The sequence below is a fragment of the Python bivittatus genome, unplaced genomic scaffold, assembly GCF_059951505.1.
Source record: "Python bivittatus isolate LINGU-HERP-01145 unplaced genomic scaffold, Pbiv_v1 ctg000700_np1212, whole genome shotgun sequence".
In the NCBI taxonomy this organism is placed as follows: Eukaryota; Metazoa; Chordata; class Lepidosauria; order Squamata; family Pythonidae; genus Python; species Python bivittatus.
In genome coordinates this window covers 73,533,203-73,554,598 of record NW_028277098.1, presented here as the reverse complement: position 1 = coordinate 73,554,598, position 21,396 = coordinate 73,533,203, and the positions used below count along the sequence as shown (strand labels likewise).

The window sequence follows — 21,396 nt, the reverse complement described above, 5'->3', positions numbered from 1 at the left end:
TGTCCCAGTTAGCTTTTGGTCCATAGTTCTGTTTGTGTGACCATCATAGTGAGTTGAGTGTCATTATTATATTTATTTTAATTGTATTTTATTCTGAACTGTTGTACCCTGCCCAGAGTCTGGATCAGGGTAGCTTATAAATACTGTATTAAATGATGATGATGATGAAGATGATGATGATGTTCTGATCTGTATCATTTGGAATTACCTCCCTTCTAAATGCATGGACACATTTAAACCTTTCAGGGACCTCATGTGGCCTTGGGACCTCAGGTTGTGCATCTCTTGACTTAATTTGATGTGCTTAACATAAGTGTCTATGGTACATTATGTGGTTGAAGTTAGATATCACCATGACATCTCTTCCCACTCAAACCTCCTCGCACATGGTCTGTCAACTAAATTTGGAGTCTTACCTGATGGTATGTTATGCAAATCTATAGCAATACCATTGCTGATTTGCAGAAAACTGAATTTGAAACTCAAAAGTAAGGGGCAGTATTGAATAGCTAATTTGTGCTACAATTACAGTACATGACTTCCATTATACAGCCTAATAATGGAAACAGACTACTGTAGTCCCTGCAGTTTCCTCGGCAGGGTTTTGAGAAGTGGTTTGCCCTTACCTCCTTCCTAGGGCTGAGAGTGACTGGCCCAAGGTCACCCAGCTGGTTTCGTGCCTAAGGCAGGACTAGAACTCACAGTCTCCTGGTTTCTAGCCTGGTGCTTTAACCACTACACCAAACTGGCTCTCATATATACTTGTCAGATGTACTTGACAATTATGGTTTCTAATAAGCCATAGTTAAGCAAAACCATGTCATAGTGTGCTGTATCAATACTGCCATGTAGTCATTTAATATCTATGATTCCATGGCATATCACCGAATAATTAGCAATCTTTAAAGGGAGATGGAAAAAAAAACTTTTATTGTTATTGAAGGATATCACATCTATAAAAAGAATAGCTTCAAAAATGCCAAATATACATGCAATTCAGGACTAATGGGATTTTTCTTTCCTTTTTAAAAAGGATGGCACTATAAGATTTAGTAGTTATTTCAATCTGTCTCAAACACATTTGTCCCTTGGGTGGCATAGAACAAAAATTGCAGTATGAGAATCTTTATATCATTAATGCTTCTATTTAATAATTAGGTATGCTATGTGACAATATTAGCAATACTAAATAATATGTCAATACAGTAGAAGCCAAACTGAGTGAATTCCTGTGTTAGAGAATCTATTTAGGTAATGCAAATGTAGAATGTAAATAGTTTTGCATTGTAATTTTCATTATATGGTGTCCAATTTATAGCACTATTAATCAAAATTATATTAGAATTTTTAATTTTTCTTAATGGAATTTCTAGTATGCAGTAAACTGCTCTTGCATTGGGAAAATATAATTTCAGCAATTAAGGAACAAAAATAAAGGCTTTATTCAATCAGTCAATCAATTTATTTATTGTTTTGACCACCAGTCGTAACAAATAAGATAAAACCTGCACAAAAATGACCAAACATTAATAAAATAATTAAAATATACAAAAATCAGTAAAAACATTAAAACTGTGTTGTTACAGCAGATAAAATATTAGAAAACATTAGGAACTTTTGGTAAAATATTCTCTCTGTTTAGGAGCAGCCCATGCAAAGCTTGCTAATTTCCACAGCAGTATCTCCTTGTCTAAATTCATTAGATATTCAATTTTATATGAATCAGGACAAAATTATTTTCTTATCAAGAGGGGCTCCAGAAATTTTCCACATGCTGAAGCGGAAATAGGGCAGTACAATAAATAATGGGTAAAATCTCCTATAATTTCCTTGGAGCAGGGGCAGAAACATATATTATATTGGATAGTGAGAAATCAGCCCTCTCTAGTTGCTGATGCCATTTGTTGGAACTGTAGTCTAGTAAGTGCCTTTCAGAGGGATGGCACTGTAACACACCTCAGATAATGTTTGCATTTGATTTTGGTTTTTTTAAGTGTGTACCAAGGGGCAACTTTATTTTGTGATAATTTAAACAAATTTCTTTAGCACCCTGTTTTTAAATAATAGATTATTGTTTACATTATTTGAATTTAAAAAGAATTCTGGAGAAAAACCAAAGGTATGCATATGATTGGATAAAAATGTAAACCAGCTGGTGTGAGAAGGAGTGGAGAAATTAATTTGCTCCAAGTCAGGGATCAGGTAGCGAGAGGAATCTAGCCCAATAATTAAATGCCCTTACAATTATTCTAGCTTTAATTGGGTATGTACCAGTTTCTGCATAAAGAAAGGGGATAAGAGTACCATTCGGTACACCTAAAACAGTTCTGAGGAGCTTGCTTTGAAAGAATTCCATAACATGAGGGGTAGAAATTCCCCATAACTCTACTGCATATAAAAAGTAAGGAACTAACTTGGTTTTTAGAAGAGTTAGGATTGGAGAAATTTGTCAACCACCACTTGTACACCAGAACTTTATTATTCCTGCCAAATCTTTCTCAGTTTTTATTTTTTGGGCCTGACAGTGAGAGCGCCAACTGTCTGAAGCATTAAAAAGGATGCCCAAGTATCTCTAAGAGATCTTGTTCTATATTATATTCCCCAATTCCCCATTTGTGTCTTTTCCTTTTCTCCCCAAATATCATCACCTTAGATTTTTCTGCATTCTCAGTTAGACAATTTAAGGAGCAATAGCTATCCAAAGCTCTTAACTGTCTGCACAAGCCTATCTGAGAATGGGATATCGGCAATAAATCATCTGCATAAAGGAATACAGACGAGTTCCTATTTTCTGCCTTTACTGGAAAAAAAAAATTCTCCACTCAGGACTGGAACAATTTAATTAATACATAGATTAAATAGTAATGGTACAAGCACACATCCTTGTTTTATCCCTTTAAAAGTCTTGATATTATCTGTCAGGTGCCCTACCAGGGTGAACCTAACCTGAATTTGAGTACTTGTATATAAAGCCATGATCACAATGAATAACCTATCTAAATTCAACTGATCTAGCTTAATCCATAGTTTGTTTCTATCAATAGAATCAAAAGCTGCATGAAAATCCATAAAGGCAACATACAGTTTCCTGTGTGCGTGTTTTACATACTTAGTTATCAGATGACCCAGTACAAAACCATGATCAAATGTTGAATATCCTGCTCTAAACCCTGCCTGTTCTTCTGCTAGGACATTGTTATTGATGACCCAGTCCTCTAATTCATTAGCTAGATATTTTGCATAAATTTTAACTGTGATATTAATTAGACTAATCAGTCTATAGTTCTCTGGGTGACTACAATCACCTTTTTTGTGTATTGGGATCACTATGCTTGTATTCCAACCCTGGGGAAGTTGGCCAGAGGAATTAGAGAGCTGAGAGCTGCTGCTATAACATTTGTTGGGTTTTACCTCTACCCCTGTTTGTACACTGGTTGGAGGGGGGTTCCCTTTAGACTGAGAGGAGAGATTTGAGGATGGGGGATGGAGTGACTGGCAGGGTGAATAGGGTGGAACAGTGTATTTCAGTGGTGTCAGGTATGGGGAAGTATGGTGGGAGACAGGGGGTGGGCTGCCTTCAGGGAACATGACCTCGATGTCTTGTACCGATTTTGTGTTCCATCCCCCTGAGCGTAACCCATTTACCTGGTCAGCAGATCAGCAGAAGCCTGGGTTTTAGGCTGCTGCTCTTAAATGCCAGATCAATCTGTAATAATTTGTTCCTTATTGCCAAGTTGATTATCATGGAGAAGGCTGATTTGGTATGTGTCACTGAGACATGGCTGGGACCAGAGGGAGGGGTTCCTCTCTCAGAAATGTGCCTGGCCAGTTTTCAAGTGTGGCACTAGCCTAGACTGCAGGGCAGGAGAGGGGGTGTGGCTGTTGTTGGCCACCTGTGTTTTAGATCTGTGTCCCTCCTGGTTGGTGAAAGCCTCCTGGGAGGTGATGTGTGGGTGGATACTGGCGGTGGTTAATGCATCCCTGGAGGAGGAGTGGGTGCCCCAGCCTTTTAAAGAGGCTGTGGTTCACCTCCTTCTTAAGAAGCTGTTGCTAGATCCTACCCTGATGGACAATTTTCATCCTATCTCCAACCTTCCCTTTTGGGGGAAGGTTGTGGAGAAGGTGGTTGCTCTGCAGCTCCAGAGGATCCTGGCTGAAATGGATTATCTGGACCCCTTTCAGTCAGGATTCAGGCCTGAATATGGGATGGAAAATGAATTGGTTGTGCTTTTTGATGACCTCTGGCAGGAGCGGGATGGGGGTAGTATGTCCATCCTTGCTCTACTTGACCTCTCTGTGGCTTTCGAAACCATTGACCATGGTATCCTTCTGGACCAGCTTCGGGGGTTGAGAGTGGGGGGCATTGTGTTGTTCTGGTTCACTTCCTTCCTCTGAGGCTGTACTCAGTCAGTGTTGATGGAGGCAAGAGGTCCAGCCCTCAGCCCCTGTTTTGTGGGATCCTGCAGGGGTCAGTGCTTTCTCCGCTCCTGTTTAACATCTACATGAAGCCACTGGGTAAAATCATCCATCACCATGGGGTGAAATACCATCTGTATGCAGATGTTACTCAGTTGTACATCTGTATGCAGATGTTACTCAGTTGTACATCTCTGCCCATGATGCCATGACCACCCTTTCTTGGTGCCTGGAGGCTATTGAGGCCTGCATGGGGAACAACAGGCTGAAGATGAACCCTAGCAAGATGGAGTGCTTTTGGGTTTGGGGCTTTTTGGTTTCTGGAGAATTACCATCTTTGGTCTTGGATGGGGTTGCACTTCCCCAGATGGACCTGGCACATAATCTGGGGGTTCTCCTGGACCCACAACTTCTGCTCGAGGAGCAGGTAGCAGTTGTGGCCAGGAAGGCCTTTGCGCAATTTTGAGTTATTGGCCAGTTATGCCCATTCCTGGACCAACATGCCCTTCTCACAGTCACCCACGCCCTAATAACCTCCCGTTTGGACTAGTGTAATATGCTGTACATGGGGCTGCCCTTGAGGAGTATCGAGAAGCTTCAGTTGGTTCAAAATGTGGCGGCCTGTAGAGTTTTGTGCAAGCCTAGATTTGCACATGTCATCTCTTTTGCAGGAGCTGCATTGGTTGCCAGTTTGCTTCTGAGTCCAATTCAAGGTGTTGGTTATCACCTTTAAAGCCCTACTTGGCTTGGGGCCAGGTTATTTGAAGGACCACATTTCCCCAGGTACATCTACCTGGTCCACCAGAACAGAGAGGTAGGGTATGTTGTGGGTCCCTTCAATGTGGGAGGTACATCTAGTGGGACTGAGAAAAAGGGCCTTCTCCAAGGTGGCTTCCTCCTTATGGAATATCATTCCTCTGGAAATAAGACTGGCTCCCACCTTGATACTTTTTCGAAAGGCCCTGAAGATGTGGAATCTGTGATTCCAATAGCTATTTAAAATAATTAGAATGGCTATTGGAATCACAGAACAACAGAGTAAAGTTTTTGTTAATAAAACGACAGTCAGTAAAAAAAGCCCAAGAAGCAAGTTATTTAGAAGCAGAACTTACTACACAGCAAAGGAAAAGTCATGCTTTGGGTGAGAAAGTAATCATGCCAGCATGTAAAATAATAGTGGGAAAAATGCTAGGACCAGATGCAGTACAAGAAATTGAAAAGGTTCCACTGTCAAACAGCACAATAAGTCGGTGTAACTTTTACTTGTCATATGGCTGCGATTTGTAGTTAAGTGTCTTTTTAATTTTGCTGGAGCCATTGCTGCATTTGTAAGTTGTTTGCCACAGATGAGGCATAACGAAATAGGACAAATTGGATCACCTGTCCATGTAAAACCCATTGATAAATAACTTTAATTGTAAAGACAGAGTTTTTTTTTAGTCCGTTGATGTACCAGTGCAGGGAAATGCCTGAGATTTAAATTCTTCATTATCATTATTATCATTAAACTTATCGGTATTGTCCATTCTAAAATCCTCCTCTTCTCTCTCACACCTCCTCTTCAAAAATCACCACACTGAACCCTCAGACATGACTGAATAAACATGTATGAAATATATTTAAAATAACAGGATAAAATAACTACAGAAAAACCGCAGGGAAAAGATGCAGGAGGGAGAGACTGACGTCACAGACTAAACTGGACAAGTCCATTAATTTCTTGAAAAATGTACTTCTCCCTTCCCTTCCTTCAATATATTCCTCCCTTCCTGCAATATAGCATTCACCTGTTATCAATGATCTCCCCTATCTCACATCAAAAATTAAGAATGGATTCAACCAAATAAACACAGTGCTACCACTCAGAAAGCTGTTGTAACTAGATTTTTGTTCGTTCTCTGCTTATCACTGTGAGAGCACACTGCCTGAATTTGAAATAATTTTTTAAATAAATCGTGATCTCCCAGGGAACCCCTAATGACCTCTCACAGGTCCCTAGGGTTCCACAGAACCCTGGTTGAGAAACCCTGCTGCAGAGCATCAGTTGTATTTTCAAGTGTAGCCCAGTGGTCCTGATTTTGAGATTAACACTTCTGGGAGGCATATAAACATTTAATATTATTAGGGCAATCTTATTTGTTACCATAAATCTCACTATGAGGGATTTACAGTCCAGATTTATTTGCACTGCCTCCAGATTCTACTTCCTATTTAACAAGATAGCCAAACCCCCAAAAGTGCAGCCCATAGAATGCAGTTTCCTTGCTGGAATGACCCATGATCTGAAACCAGCTAAATAAATTATATCACACTGGTTTTCTGGGATCCAAGTTTCTTGCAAACATACTATGTCATATAATTTTAGTAACTTTATGAAATCCTTGTCAGTAGTTTGAGCATTCTATCCTGCTATATTCTACACTAGGATGGATAAGTTACTTACAGATCTCTGAGTTAGTTGTCATTTATTATGTTCAGTCCTCTTGCTGTTTACAAAATGAGAAGGACATGCCTCATTTATAACTTGTGCATTGTTAGTATCAGTTTGATTTAACCCATGGGCAGGTTTGTTTTTATTTATTATTTTACTACCAGTAACTTCATTTCTTGGGGTAGGATTAGCTATTGGATCTTGGCATGGTGTTATGTCATCTGATATACAGACTGGCCACATTTGTTTGCTTATTAAATCCAAGGGACATGTTTGGATCTCCTGCCTGGATATCATTGTGACTGAATCTTGAAAAATTAAAAGCAGGCAGATGCAAGGGTCCTAGATCTCTATGGCAAGGGGCTATATTATTTGCTGCCCCTTCAGAAGGGAAGGTATGTATATTGTTTTTGGCTGCATCGTCCCATGTTGCAGGTCTTACCTTTGTTCCCCTCCCCTTCTTTTACATTTACCACTGTCCCATGAATTGATCTCTCCTTTTCAGAGCTTTAAGGTTAGGAGGGAATGAAGTTATAATTGGTGACTTTACCTGTTTATTAATCAACTCTTTTCTTAACCAGGACAATTTAACTATGATATGATTTTGTTCTATGGGGGGCAAATCATTAGAAGTATTTATAAGCTCTATTTCTTTAGGTAAGAATTTCCTGTCTACTAGTGGATTGTGTAAATTAGGTTTATCTAGAGGGGTTACAGAAATATTCTTAAAACATCTAATTACTCTAAGCCATCTTGCCTGTAGGGGGTATTTAAACTGATAAACCATTTGTGCCATGTTAACAGAGTAAAAAGCTACTAATGCTCTTGCTGTCACACCATTGTAGTACAAGTATTCCACATTTAAAGTATAATCTGAAAAAAGTCTAAGTGGGGTGAAAGTTTGAAGTAGATGCACTAAATGCAATCTTTGTTCCATCTGTGAGAGGAAGCCTCTACGTTTTGGGAAGTTGATAAATGCCAGCTTAGCATTCATTAGTTGCAAGTACCGCCTTCTGCATGAAACTTTTTTCTTAGTCCTCGGAAGAATGGAGTTTAACTATTTGCTAGATGATTTTGTTCAATAAGAGTCAACAGGTATAGGACGCTGCTGGATTAGAAGACCTGTATTGGTCATTTCAACCTTATTAGAGGCCTTGCTTGCTTCATTGGGTATGTTATTTGCTTCCATTGTCTTCCTGGGTGACTTTTTGGTTGGTCTGTTGTTTCTTTTGTCACCTGTTCCCAAAAGTTTAAATAGATTATTATACTTAAGTTTAGAAGCCTGTTTGGGAATAGCAGTATTCTTCCAGTTCTTACTTTTCCTTACTTGATTTTCTGCTTGTGCTTTCTTTTGCCTTTTCTTGGTTTTCACCTGGGACTTTTTTCTCTTATTTATAAAATGAGTCTAGGTTTGGGAATGGTTGTGCATTAGTGAATTATCATCAAATACTGTGTTTTTCTGTAGTCCAATCTCATCTGAGACTAATTTGATAAGGGTGGTCAGTAGATCACTTGAAGTAGATAGAAATTCTTTCAATAGTAATAAATCAGATGACTACTTCATGGAAAATTTGTTAAAAGTGTCATGTTGTTCTCCCAAGGCTTCTATAATTTTTTGCAAGCAGGAATCCTGTGAACCTCTCAAATAATTTGCCTCATTTGCCAATAAGGATTCCCAAGCCATGTGGTTGGAAGGGGTTGAAGTTGCCTTAGTAAGGGGCTTTTTTGTTACAGATTGAGTTCATATTGAAGATGGTTGTACTGTGAATATGCTATTGTCCATGTGTTTTTCTGTAGTCTCAGAGTTTAGCACTCTCTCAGCAACAGCTATTTCCTCAGCAATATTTGGAATATTGGAGGACCTCTTATCTATGATGTTGGTAATATCTGTCCGAGAGTGATAAGGACCAAAAGACCAGTCGCATGGCGTGTTTTCCTTTCCATTTACTTTCATGTCACTGCCCTGGTCATCAGAGTTTATTGGGGTTACACGCCTGGAGAAAAAGTCAGTAATTCTTGACTGTTGTTGAGATTTAATGTACACATCAACATCTTCAGTTACCAGGCATAGCCGCTTTTGTTTATAGCCATCTCTAGTGAGGACTATTGTTTCAGTACCTAAGCCTTTCCTTCATCAGCTCAGTTTGTAAATAGCTTTCAATAAGTGCTTACAGAAGCTGTACAGAGAGGGGACTATTATTTTAAGAGCATAATTTGAAATTGAAAATTCTGTCTTTACAATATTCTTCAAACACTGTCTAGTTTAGATAGCAAATTTCACAACCTTCCAATTTGTGTTCATTTGTAATCTTCAAATGCAATGTTAAAGCCCATACATTTTGGTATAACCTTCAGGATGTCAATACAGTACCTTAACTAGGTTTACTTCCAGGGGTTTCAATAATTTACAAGGCTTTCTATTTCTTTTACTCTATCCTCCCGCTGAGCAATCCAAGATAAAGTTTCATAAATGATCTGCTTTAGAGTTTATGCTCCAAGAGAGGTAAATATAATAAAATTTAAGACTCAAAAGCTCATATAAACTCTGGCCCTCTCATATGCCACATCCCCTGGAAGCAGCCTCTTTATTCAAATAACAGATTAATCCATTTATACTTGTAACAAAGTGGTTCTGTGGATAGGATGATGGCTTTATGGAAATGGCTTTACACCAAAATGGGGAAGTTGTGAATTATGGGAATATGGACAAATTATGGGAATATGGGCAAAATATGAAAGATTGTGCAATCCCTCTTTAATTTTGGGCTATTAAAATTTCTTTACCTCAGATATGTGCACTCCTTTGAATAAATATTTGTGGCGTGTTCTCAGTTTTGTAACAACTGTAAAAACTAGACTATAAGGAACACAGAATCTCTGGATCAGTTTTCCACGATCCTGATACTATCTGTAATGGAGCTAAACATCAAGGAGATATTATCAATCTGTGAATGATAGCCTGTTCTGTTTCCTTCCTCTCAACCCTTGATGCTGAGAAAGCAGTGGAAGTTTTAACTAGTGCTCAAATGCAGCAACAATTAAGCAGCTGAGGCTTACTCTCAGCAAAACATAAGTCCTGTTTGTGAGTTAGAAAGCTGATGTGATTCTGATGACTTTGTATTCTTCCAAAAGGGATGGAATTGGAGTATTCAAACCTCTACTGCCAGATATTCTGTCATTTATACTTGGATCACATATTTGTTGGTTGGCTACATACGACCTCTTGGGTTGCTTGTGCTACTGGGTCAGCTTCAGTAATAAAGGTGTAACATATATTCAAGTATTGTAACCTAAACTTCTATAACCATAAAGCTGAAAGCAAAAAATAACATTTCTATACATTTCTATAAAGGCTACTTTGCATATGGCAGGAAATGAGTTCCCTTTGAGTACACCACTAAAAAGAACCTGGAAATACTCTTAATAATCATGGTGAAATATTCAGATGACTGATCTGATATGCTTGGATTACAGGGAAGAGTATACTAAATCAGAATAATATGAATACTGGTTTTAGTTACAGCACAGTGAACTTAAAACAGCTTCATCTGACTTGATGCCCTTCAGAAATGTAGGATGATAACATCCAGATTTCCAAGCCATTATGCCCAAGGCAAATTGGGAATACTAGGAGTTGTAGTTCAACATATCTAATGGGCACCAGTTTGGGGAAAATAGATCTAAATCTACCAATAAATGAACCAGTTTTCAAAATACCAAGTGTGTTGACACAGATGTTTATTCTTTAATAACAACAGACAGTATGTTTTGCAGATTCACATTTACAAGTATGTTGGGGAAAATCCAGTGTAATTTTTAGCCTATTTTACAGCCCAGAAGCGGGGAAAAAGCATTACTATAGAACAGTCAGTTTATGATTAGGTTATAGTGAAGTGCTGGGGGGGGGAGGATTTTAATAATTACCCATCATCTTTTAGTTGTCAACAGTGTTTAAACCTGGGAAATGTGTGCACCAGAGAATATTTTAAAACAAATTAATAAATACAAAATTTTAAAAAGTAAGGTAGGTATATGACACCTTGCATATTGTTTAACATTTCCCATTGTACAAAGATACATTATAGGAAACTTACAGTTAACCACAAACAGAACCAGTCTAAGGAAATCCAGAATCTCCTACATAGTCACAGAAATAGGCTCAAGATACTCTTCTTTTGGCAAGTCTGAGAAATATCAAAACTATGATGGACTACATCTGTTATGTGTGATGAATTTCTTCTCAATCAACAATAGTTTCCATTCCTCTCCTTGTCCTATGGAACAGATCTGGAGGACACCCAGGGGCTGCAAGAGTAATTCTGAATTTGATCTGTCAGTAGTGTACAGTGGTGGGAGGATTACGTTAGATACAACTCAATATTTTAACAATCACATGGATGTTTACTCAGAAGTCAGTCCCACTGAGTTTAATGGGGCTTTCTCCACATACATGTTAACAGGTTTCTAATCCTTATTAATCTGGAACAAAGAATAAGATCCTATTCAGATTTTATCAAGAGTACTGGCCAAATTCTGGTAGAGGAGCCTATCTGAATAGCACCTAGCTCCTCAGAAATCTCAGGCTAATTGACTACATCAAATGGAACTTTCAATAAGAGAAAAAAATATATCATAATCAATGCCTGAATTCTGGGCTGAGCTTAGCTTCAAAGTATCAGTTATGGACAGATACATGTACATAGACTATGAGTCTCAGAAGATGGCCTTATTTGAAAATTACACATTAATATTTCCAGATACCTTGAATTGTCACCTGAAAAGCAGCTAAATCTCAAAAGACACTATGAGGTAAAGAGTGAACAAAGGCTTTGGAATTATGACATAGATCATCTTAAAAGATCTAATTTTACAGCAGAACTGACTCAAATAGGGAAACAGTAGTAAATGTTAATTCCATTAATAAGATGTGAAAGCATTCTAACAAGTGTGTCACAATGTCTGGCAATAAAAGGAAAATATGTATTTCTTTACCCAGTTAGATCATACTAACCACTGACTTGGAAATACTAATATGTCTAGGACAAATCCCATTCTTACTGGCACAGGAAGAGCTCTTAGAACCAACTGTGTAAGAATTAACAAAGTTGATTTTGCTTTTTGTGTAACATTACTTCCTTGACCATTCCCAATTTCTTTCCAAGAAATTCAAGCCTGTTATTCTGTCTAGAAGCTTGTTAAAGGAATTACACCCACTTCCAAAATGACATAGTGAAAGGAACACAGAAGGCTTTGGTTTCAGAGATGTGTTCACAGTGTAAGGACAAAAGAAAGAAACACAACTGAAGCACCAGTCCTCCTCCTCTTCAGCATGTATTCTAGGGACTGAAAGAACAAAGATAATAGCAGTCTTTCTGAGGAAGGCTGAGACTTTTAGGCAAGAACAGAATGAAATCCAGAGTAAGACAGCATTATACTGTTTAACAGCTATAATGCAAAATGTGAGAAATTCATATTCAGAGTTCTCAATTTTTTTTAATTTAAAAAGCAATTGTGGGAAATAGTACGGATTGGATTTTGAACGGTCGGATTTCAAACGATTTTGAATAGTACGGATCTTAGTAGAACTAAGAAACATATTTTCCTCTATGCACTGCAGTCTCAATTTAAATTGTATTTCTGAAATTGCTACTGGTCAGGGAGAAAACAAGACAGGTACAATCTGGCCTGTGCGCTCGCTCGCGCACTCTCTCTCTCTCTCTCTCTCTCTCTGTGTCTAACAGCACACTGAGGATATTTGGATAGTGGTAAAGAGAAGAACAGTTAATTTTCTCCGATTCTGCAATTTCTATTAACTCAAATCTCTCCACCTTGCAGCTTCCTTTAATCCAAGGAATTATTTCTAGTTGTCTGCTTAGAATAGGCTGAATGGGAAACAGAACACAAAATCTTGACATTGGCAGAACCTTTGAGTAGTTGTTCATGTTTGTTCTAAAAAGCTTTACAGCAACTCCGTACCTGATTTTAGTCTATGCTGAACCAAAGAGGAAGAGGCCATAATCACTGCAGTTTATCTCATAGGATAAATCTCAATTCTGGAGAAATTACAACCACAACTGATTTAACCTTAATTCAAAGAAATTCAAGGATCTCTTGAGTTTGAATCACCTAACCCAAACAATAAAGGAGCAAACCTAAGCTAAAAGTGGCTTAAGATTTAAACAGCCTCTTCCCAAATTATGGTTCGGCAAAACAAGGGAAATATATAGTTTCACTTCTTTGCTGTTTCGCTTTCTACCGAAATTCTATTCAAGATAGTTTACATTTTTGGACAATGTTGATGCTCAGAACTTGAATAGTAAAGTATCCTCAGGCACAGTAAGAGTCATCCTGTGTCACAAGCTGTAGCTCATCTAGTGCTGCAGAACTTCTCTTTGGTAAGAGAATCGTCCTTTAAAGAGAGAAAACATACAGGGGAAGCTGTTGGAGAAGAAAGCAGTCAGCAATTTGAATGGCAGAACAAGGCAGAATATATACTTTAGCAGCCTGAAATAACAATCTTACTTGGAGTGAGGCATAACTAATGAAATACTGAATCTTCAGGTGACAGAAGCAAATCCCAGTATCTGCAAACAGTTTGTTCCCAACAAACTTCCACTTTTAATGTGCAATGGACTCCTCAGTGAAGTGCAAAGCAATATAACATTTGAGCTTTGTACACGCAGAGCTGCTGGTAACAACTACTGCAGGTCTTAGGAATGCTCCAGAGCACGGTCTAAGATTTTGCTCTCTGGTGCCTCAAAACTCTTTCTTGTATGGTCACTGACTTGAATCATTATGGGGCTACCAAATATCCATCAACCTTAGTATTAGCATGAGTAAACAAATTGTTAAGCACCAGAAAGAACTGTAGGATCTTGGAAACTGTAGAGGAAACAATGTGAGGCTCAAAAAAGGAAATATTGGCAAGAACTGTTTGCTTTTTTTGCACTGTCTTGCCTGAAACCAATCCTTCACACCATTCCTTTGATAAAACTTGTGTCCAAGTGCACAATCAGCATGCGCAGGAAAGACATCTCTTTGCGGGTATTTTCAAAGATGATTCTGGGGTCATCAGACTGGCATCGCAGACAGTTTGGAGCCATCACCATAGCCAAATTGTTTACATCCATCTTGGTTTTGCCTACATTGGTTGGCTGGGCAAAAATCTGTGAAATAAAGGAAACACAGCTCAAATTAAGGAGAAAAATTAAAGGTTTGTCACAGGCAAGATGACTTAGCTTCTCTAGCTCCTCAAAGGAAAATGTTCAGAAAGACAATGGAATCACTGTAGACAGCCTTGCACTGAGTATGATGACAGAAGAAATCTAGATTGATATTTCACAGTATCTGCAAATGCAATATCAAATGAGGCACCCCCGAATAGAACAACCCTATAGATTCTTTCTGCTATTTTAGAATGATTCCTGCTCAGGCATTCTCCATCTATGTACCTGTAAGAAGTGGATGAGGTAACACAAGACCAATCTATTGAGCTCTGGCAGGAGTTCAACTACAGCCACTGCAGCATCAGGATTCTCATAGTTGCTGACACACTCCTTGTAGAATTGTTGTGGGATGACAGGCTCTTCCAGTTCTCGGTACCACAGCTTTAGCAAAGAAGCTTCAAGGACAAGAAGCAACCCAGAGACATTTACAACAATAATAGCATGCTGTCTGTTTTACCGACATTATGTATCTATGTTTGTGTACCATGTAAACTATATTGGAACTGCTAATGTGTGATATTATATTTTTGGGGTTTAACATTAGCTGTTTTGAGAGATGTGTTAGCACTAAAATATACATAAAATGTCTAAATAATATGTGGTGCTTACTGTTCCAAAGTGGATCTCTGAGTAATCACAACACTCTTTCCTCCTCTTCCTAGATAAACTAGGCAACTGACTCTATCCTCTCTAAAAGGAATAACAGCATCATATATTGAGCTCGACTGGTTTAGACTTTTGACAATCACAGGACACAAATCATAAATGGAAAGTCTTAGGGCAGCAAATGTTCTCTTCAGAAGCGATTACTAAAAGTTTTGCAGAAAGTGAAATATAAACAAGGAAATATACATTTAGTAGACTTAAAACTGCTAACCCAGCTGAGATCTTCGACTACATTTTCAACAGTTTTGCTCTTCTCCTATTTCTCCATACCTGGTATATTGGGATCACTAAGGTTATTAGGAATCTTCCACTGATCCACCTGTAGTTTTAGAGCATTGACTTCATCAATGTCACCAGGAATTCTGAAAGCATACACAGACAGACAACAATGAAGCTGAATTTCAGAGGCAGAAAATCATACACATCCAGAAATAAGTGGCATTAGTGTGACCAAATAAAAAACATTAGCTGAAGCATTTCTGAGAGGCGGATACATAGTTAATAATAATTTCAAACCAGCAAGGAAGTGTTGCTGCCTGGATGGTCTATGGTTTTAGTTAGCTCAACCAGACGGGCTATTTTCTAAGACTTTTTATTCCATTTTTCCTCCTATATTTTCCATTGTTCTTTTTCAGAATAGGCAACTGAGCGTAATCAATCATTATAGTTTTGGGATTCCTTTACTATGTTTGTTTGTTTGTTTGTTTCTTTTTTTTTTATATTTTGCTTTTTGCGACATTCCTTTTGTATGCAGGTAGTACTCTTTTGGTCACTAAGTGATCCACATTCCAAGAATAGGTTTATTGTTAGCATGCATAATTTTAAAATAATCAAAATAAAGTTTTGGCCTTACTCACACAATAGACATGTTGGAGAGGCACTTGTTTTCTGGGAATGCATCTGTCAGAGATAGCTCAAATGTGACGATATATATTATGAATTCCCCCCTGCACCTTTCTACAACCACAATATAAATTGAGTCTGATTCACACAATATCTTAAGGTGTTGAAAGAACAGGATGTGGTTCAGCATGCTGTGTGTACTCCGCCACTATAGTTTGTAGCCCAGCTTATGGTTTCTCATGCTGTGTGAACCCACCCATGTGATTTATTCAATAAATCATGGTTAAACAATTTATAATTTAGTATGTTCTATGTACCAAGCATAAAACTACCATATATCAAATTTTAAGCCTGCAAAGCTTAATCTTATAGGGGATAAAATCAGCTTTCCTGACGTCTTTGATAGCATAATGATTTGGAATCCATGGGTCCTGTCCAATTTTTTGTAGTGGCTATTTTCTGTCCCTGATTCTCTACTCATTTCCAGGTGTGGTTCCTTATCCTGAATCTTCAGGATAATGTTTAAGTAAACAAATGCAACACATCTCTAACTTATTACATCACTGTTTCTTGCCATCTCAAACCCTCTAGCTGGGTTAATATCTAGTCTGTGTATGAGGGAAGAATGGTCAGGAGAAGCAGTGTTTCCCATCCCATGTTTCATGCAATATTTTCCCCCCATCCCAGCTGTGTTTGAAGATGCTACCCACATAAAGGCATTTACAGAAATGATGGTATACTACAGTGTTTCTCAACCTTAGCAACTTTAGGATGTGTGGACTTCAATTCCCAGAACTCCCCAGCTAGCCATGCTTCTGGGAGTTGAAGTCCACACTGGTATACTGGGAGAGAGAGAAAAAAATCACAGGAAAAAATGTAATTAACACCAATGGCTTTATTATTATTTTCCCTCATAACTAGAATATATACTTGTTTAGATCGAGACTTTTGGCTTCAGCTGGCTATGCAAAGAAAAATAAGTAAGAGGGCAAAATGGGATGCAACTTGTCTCATTATTATTCGTAGACTAGTTTCATAGCCAACTGCTATTTTACATAGCATTATCTTTTGTACTAGAATACCCTAAATACTGTACTTTCTGTAGCTGTTTTAATTTCATACAGGAAGTCTGTGATAACCTCATAGCTAATTGGCATTTTAATACTTAAGAAACTGCCCAGATAGAACTAGTACAATAATTTAACAGAAGTGAAATACTTCAAATATTTTCAGGAAGGTATCCATGTTTACATAATATGCCCTTTTGTAACAGCAAAGGGGAAATACCTCTGTTTACCTTGAAAGATCACTTCAGAATAAGAGTGTTGACTGTAAACCAAGATAACATACTGGGGATGAAAGATTATTTGAAGGATCATTATATTTTTATGGATGAATTGAAAAATAGTTGCTATTTATCTCCCTGTCATTCAAGAACAAGATCTGATCCTCAGGTTGTTCAAGAGATCATAATTGCAGAAACTTCAGATAACAAATATTCAGAAATATCTGTCATCTTTTAGTTTTTGAGTATCTATCTGCTCTGAAGCAAGTTTATAAGCATTGTAAAATGCATACATTTCCTACAAGCATATTTTGTTCTAAAACTCTATAAATGAAGCCTCAGATGTCTACTCTCAAAACGAAGAAATGTGAGGTGTGATCAAACACAGGTGAATGATCTACTGTTGATGACCACCAGTACTGCATCATTTAAACAGCTGTAGTAAGCTATTTACCTGAATATTCCCTCAGTCTGTTCTCCCCCCAGTCGCAGTACTTGCTGAGACAGCTGTGTTTGTACCCAAGGCAACTTGTTATCTGGATACATGTCCTGCTGCCGTGACATGATTTCTTCCAGAGAGCTGCCAAACAGTGAAGGTGTCACAATAGCATTCTTGGCATGTATTATCTCCTCAACTGTAGGTTTCCGGAGACCCTGTAAGAGTAGTAGTAGTAATAATAATTATAATTATAATAGGAGGAGGAGGAGGAGGAGGAGCAGGAGGAGATTGCAATACCCGGAGACAGCAGAATAGAAGAGAAAGAACAGAAGAAAATCACAAAATATAAAGACCTGCAAATAGAAGTAGAATGACTATGGCAAAAGAAAGCAAAGATAGTACAGTGGAACCTCGGTTTACGAACTTAATTCGTTCCGTGACTCTGGCCGCAACCCGAATTGGTCGCAACCCGAACGAAATTTCCCCATAAGGTTCAATGTAATTACCGTTAATCCGTTCTGGCGTGGAGGACAGGGAGGTGGCTATTGCTTGGAGGGAGAGTCCCCCTCCCTACGACCACGTGTCAGGGGCGGAAAATGGCCGCGGACCACATGTCAGGGGCGTAAAAATGGCCCCGGACCACGTGTCAGGGGTGTAAAAATGGCCGCGGACCACGTGTCAGGGGCGGGAAAATGGCCGCAGACCACGTGTCAGGGGCAGGAAAATGGCTGCGGACCACGTGTCAGGGGCGGAAAATGGCCGCAGACCACGTGTCAGGGGCGGGAAAATGGCTGCGGACCACGTGTCAGGGGCGGAAAATGGCCGCAGACCACGTGTCAGGGGCGGAAAAATGGCCGCGACCACATGTCGGGCGGAAAATGGCCGCGGACCACGTGTCAGGGGCGGAAAAATGGCCGCGGACCACATGTCAGGGGCGGAAAAATGGCCACGGACCGTGTCACGGGAGGGAAAATGGCCGCGTACCCTGCTCGTACCCCAAGGCGGAGTTCACAAACCGAGGTAAATTTTTGCGGCCGGAGCTGGTCATAACCTGAAAAGTTCGTTAACAGAGGTGTTCGTAACCCGAGGTACCACTGTACCAACAGTTATAGGCGCCTTAGGTTAACAAAACATCTGGAGCACCACTTGAACACCATCAGCACTGACAAAATCACCACCAGTCAATTGCAAAAGGCAGCTTTACTTGGAACAGCTTATATCCTGCGACAATACCTTTAACACCATCAAACAACAACATCTGCCTATCCCAGGTCCTCGGGAAGGACTTGATAGGTGGATAAAAATGCCAAATCTGGTCTAAACAACTGGCTGACTGTGCAACCAACCATAATAATAAACAACTAAATAAACTTGCAATGGGTTGGAAGGATATTTGTACTTCAGCTTCCTTTCCATTCACGTCTTCTGAAAATACATTCTCAGAAGAAGAAAAATGGGGATTTCAAAGGGAAGGCTATTTGAAATTGTTTTGGAAAAAAAAGGATATAAAAGTAGATAGTTAATATATCCATGATTTTATTTTTTAGGAATATACCAATATGAAACTTGGTAACTTTTGAAGGTGTGTATTAGCTGGTCACCTTTAAGCATACATATACATATACCCATACCCATCAATTCCTCTTTGGAATATGCAGTGTTATACAGAATACAAAAAAGAAGTAAGAGTAAGACAAAGAGATTAAAGGAATGAGATAACCAAAAGAAAATGAAATATAGTTAAAAAGTAGTTTATGCCAAAACCTTTCACTATACCTCTCCATCTCTTTCTATCCTTGTGAAGTATACTAGCTTCTACCATACCCATACTCTACCTCATATGTTGCATTTGGTCTTTAAACTTTTCTTTATAGAGGATCTTATTAAATCCATCCAGCTACAAATTTCTTGGTCTTCCCCTTCTTGACCCATTCACTCTTGCTTCATGTACTTCTTTTGCAGTTTGATCCTAATTAATTTTCTTTAAATGACCAAATCACTTCCAAGTACTTCTTTCATACTGGTCCATATTATATTCTTTCAGCCCTGATTCATTCTTGACTCAATATCTTGTTTTACCACACATATTTATTAAGTACCCCCATTTCTACTACATTGAACTTATTTTTGTTTCTCCTGACACATTTAAGTCTTACTTTCATATGACGAAGCGGGCAGCGCACTCTTATACACAGTAATCATTGCTTCTCTGGACAAATGTTCATTCCTTGCAATAGACCAGCATTATTCTTATTCATTAATCTTGCTCTTTACCATCTATTATTCTTGCATTCCAAGTCAGTCTTCCATTGATCTTCACCAGATGGGCCCATACATACTGACCTTTACTGCCCAACACTGCTTTGGTCAATTGGGGCTTTCACATAATGCTTTTCAGAAAGGCAGAGAAGGTATAGACCAGGTTAGCAGTCTTTTAGTCATGCCACATATAGCATTCCTTGCCATCAATAAGGCCAGTACTGGTCAGTTTTGGCACATTTTAGGCAGTATGTCACAAGTGCAACCAAAATCCAATTTTAGCCAAAGCATCTTATCATATGCAAGTTCAGAACTCTAATCTAGAATCTACTTTGTATCCTAACATACTGCTGCCTGCATCTCACTAACCAGGAAGTTAAGTTAAATTAACTTAATTAACGTCATGGAAATATACGTAAATACTTTGTTCAAAGTTCATGTGCTACAGCAAGGGTGGGTTTGGGCATTCCCTTTCCTTTTCTCCTCTCAAAAGCTGGAAGGAGATTAAAAGTTTTGTTAATCCTGTTTTGTTCAACTAGAGCTTTTTTCCCCTTCTGAACTTGACAAATCATAATTAACTTCAACTTTGAATTAAGAACTCTTTATAACATGCATTGTTTATCTTTAACGTATTTCTAAAAACACAATATTATATAGATTTCAATTACTCCATCAAGACACTGAGACATTCTGAAAACAAGAGCTATCACACATTTTGTCAGAGGCAATTTGCATGCGAGTATGGAAATTCCCAGCATGACGGCAGTGTCAATAGAATTAGCTGTCACATACTGATTCTGATTCAAACCACTGCTCTGTCTGACTCATTACTCTCAACATTGACTGGTAGTGATTACCAAGGAATATAAAGTCTCCATATTAATTCTGACTGCTAAAGCATCTTTGCATGAACATTCAACACACTTTGAAAAAAACTGATGTTATTTAATAGTCCTTCTCAGTCTTCCTTTTCTTTCCTTCTATATTTTTCTTCCATAAGGAAGATTCAGCAAAATATTTCAGATTTTGTTTCCAGTTTTATAATAGTACAATATGAATGTACATGTGCATTTTTCCAATCTATTTATTCTCATAGCTGATAAAAGCAATTTCAGTACTCATATATAACAACAAAAAAGGAGAAAGAAAAAAGGTACTCACTTAAGTTGTGCTATTAAATTAGGGTATTTCAAATTACTCACTTTTTTGCCTCCAGTGACTGCTACTTTTTGCAGCTTTCGGTAACAATATCTGGCATAAGTGCTGATTGGTAGACCTAGCAGATAAAAATGAACAAATTAAGTGATTTTAGAGTAGCCCTGGAAAACACCTTTAAAAAGAAAATGACCCCAGAGCATGAATAACTGCAGATCCTCTCTGACACTCAACCTTATCTTTATCATCGAATAATAAGAATTCTACATACATTCTATTATAGTTTTATTGTTATGTAAATCTGGACATCTTTCTCCAAGACATGAGTTTGTTATAGAGTTGTTTTGTTTTCTCAAAGTATTTCCCCCCTGTACTTACTTCATTTATGGCAGTTTGAACTAGGAAAAAATCCTAAATCCTTTGGTGTAGAGTGCTGTAAGAAATGCTGTATACTTATAGTGGTAATAATTGGATCATTTATTCTCCCAACTCTAAGCTATTTTTAAAGTTTCTTTTATCTGTAAATTTGTATTATTAAGTTATCTAAAAATCATAATCAACACATAAAATACAAACTTTTCCTATAACATTCATATTTTGTGACTGATTTCTTTATTCACATTCTGTTGCTTTTCTAAAAAGACTGACTGTATCTTCCCAGCTTTTACACTAGGGA

The 21,396-nt window shown here is 38.2% G+C and overlaps 1 protein-coding gene across 2 annotated transcripts in view; it reads right to left on the bottom strand.

Annotated features, from left to right (window-relative positions):
- Positions 1-10,486: 10,486 nt before the first annotated feature.
- The window catches only part of LOC103068244 (rho GTPase-activating protein 39-like), a 121,329-nt gene continuing 110,419 nt past the window's right edge, over positions 10,487-21,396 (bottom strand). For both annotated transcript variants that reach the window (XM_088153309.1, XM_007428254.4), the window contains exons 6-10: positions 20,768-20,841; positions 17,322-17,521; positions 15,010-15,101; positions 14,299-14,468; positions 10,487-14,013 (exon numbers count right to left, since the gene is read on the bottom strand). In XM_088153309.1, the coding sequence (XP_088009435.1) occupies positions 13,819-14,013; positions 14,299-14,468; positions 15,010-15,101; positions 17,322-17,521; positions 20,768-20,841 (731 nt within the window). In that variant the 3' untranslated portion in view covers positions 10,487-13,818. The remainder of the gene's footprint in view (positions 14,014-14,298; positions 14,469-15,009; positions 15,102-17,321; positions 17,522-20,767; positions 20,842-21,396) is intronic.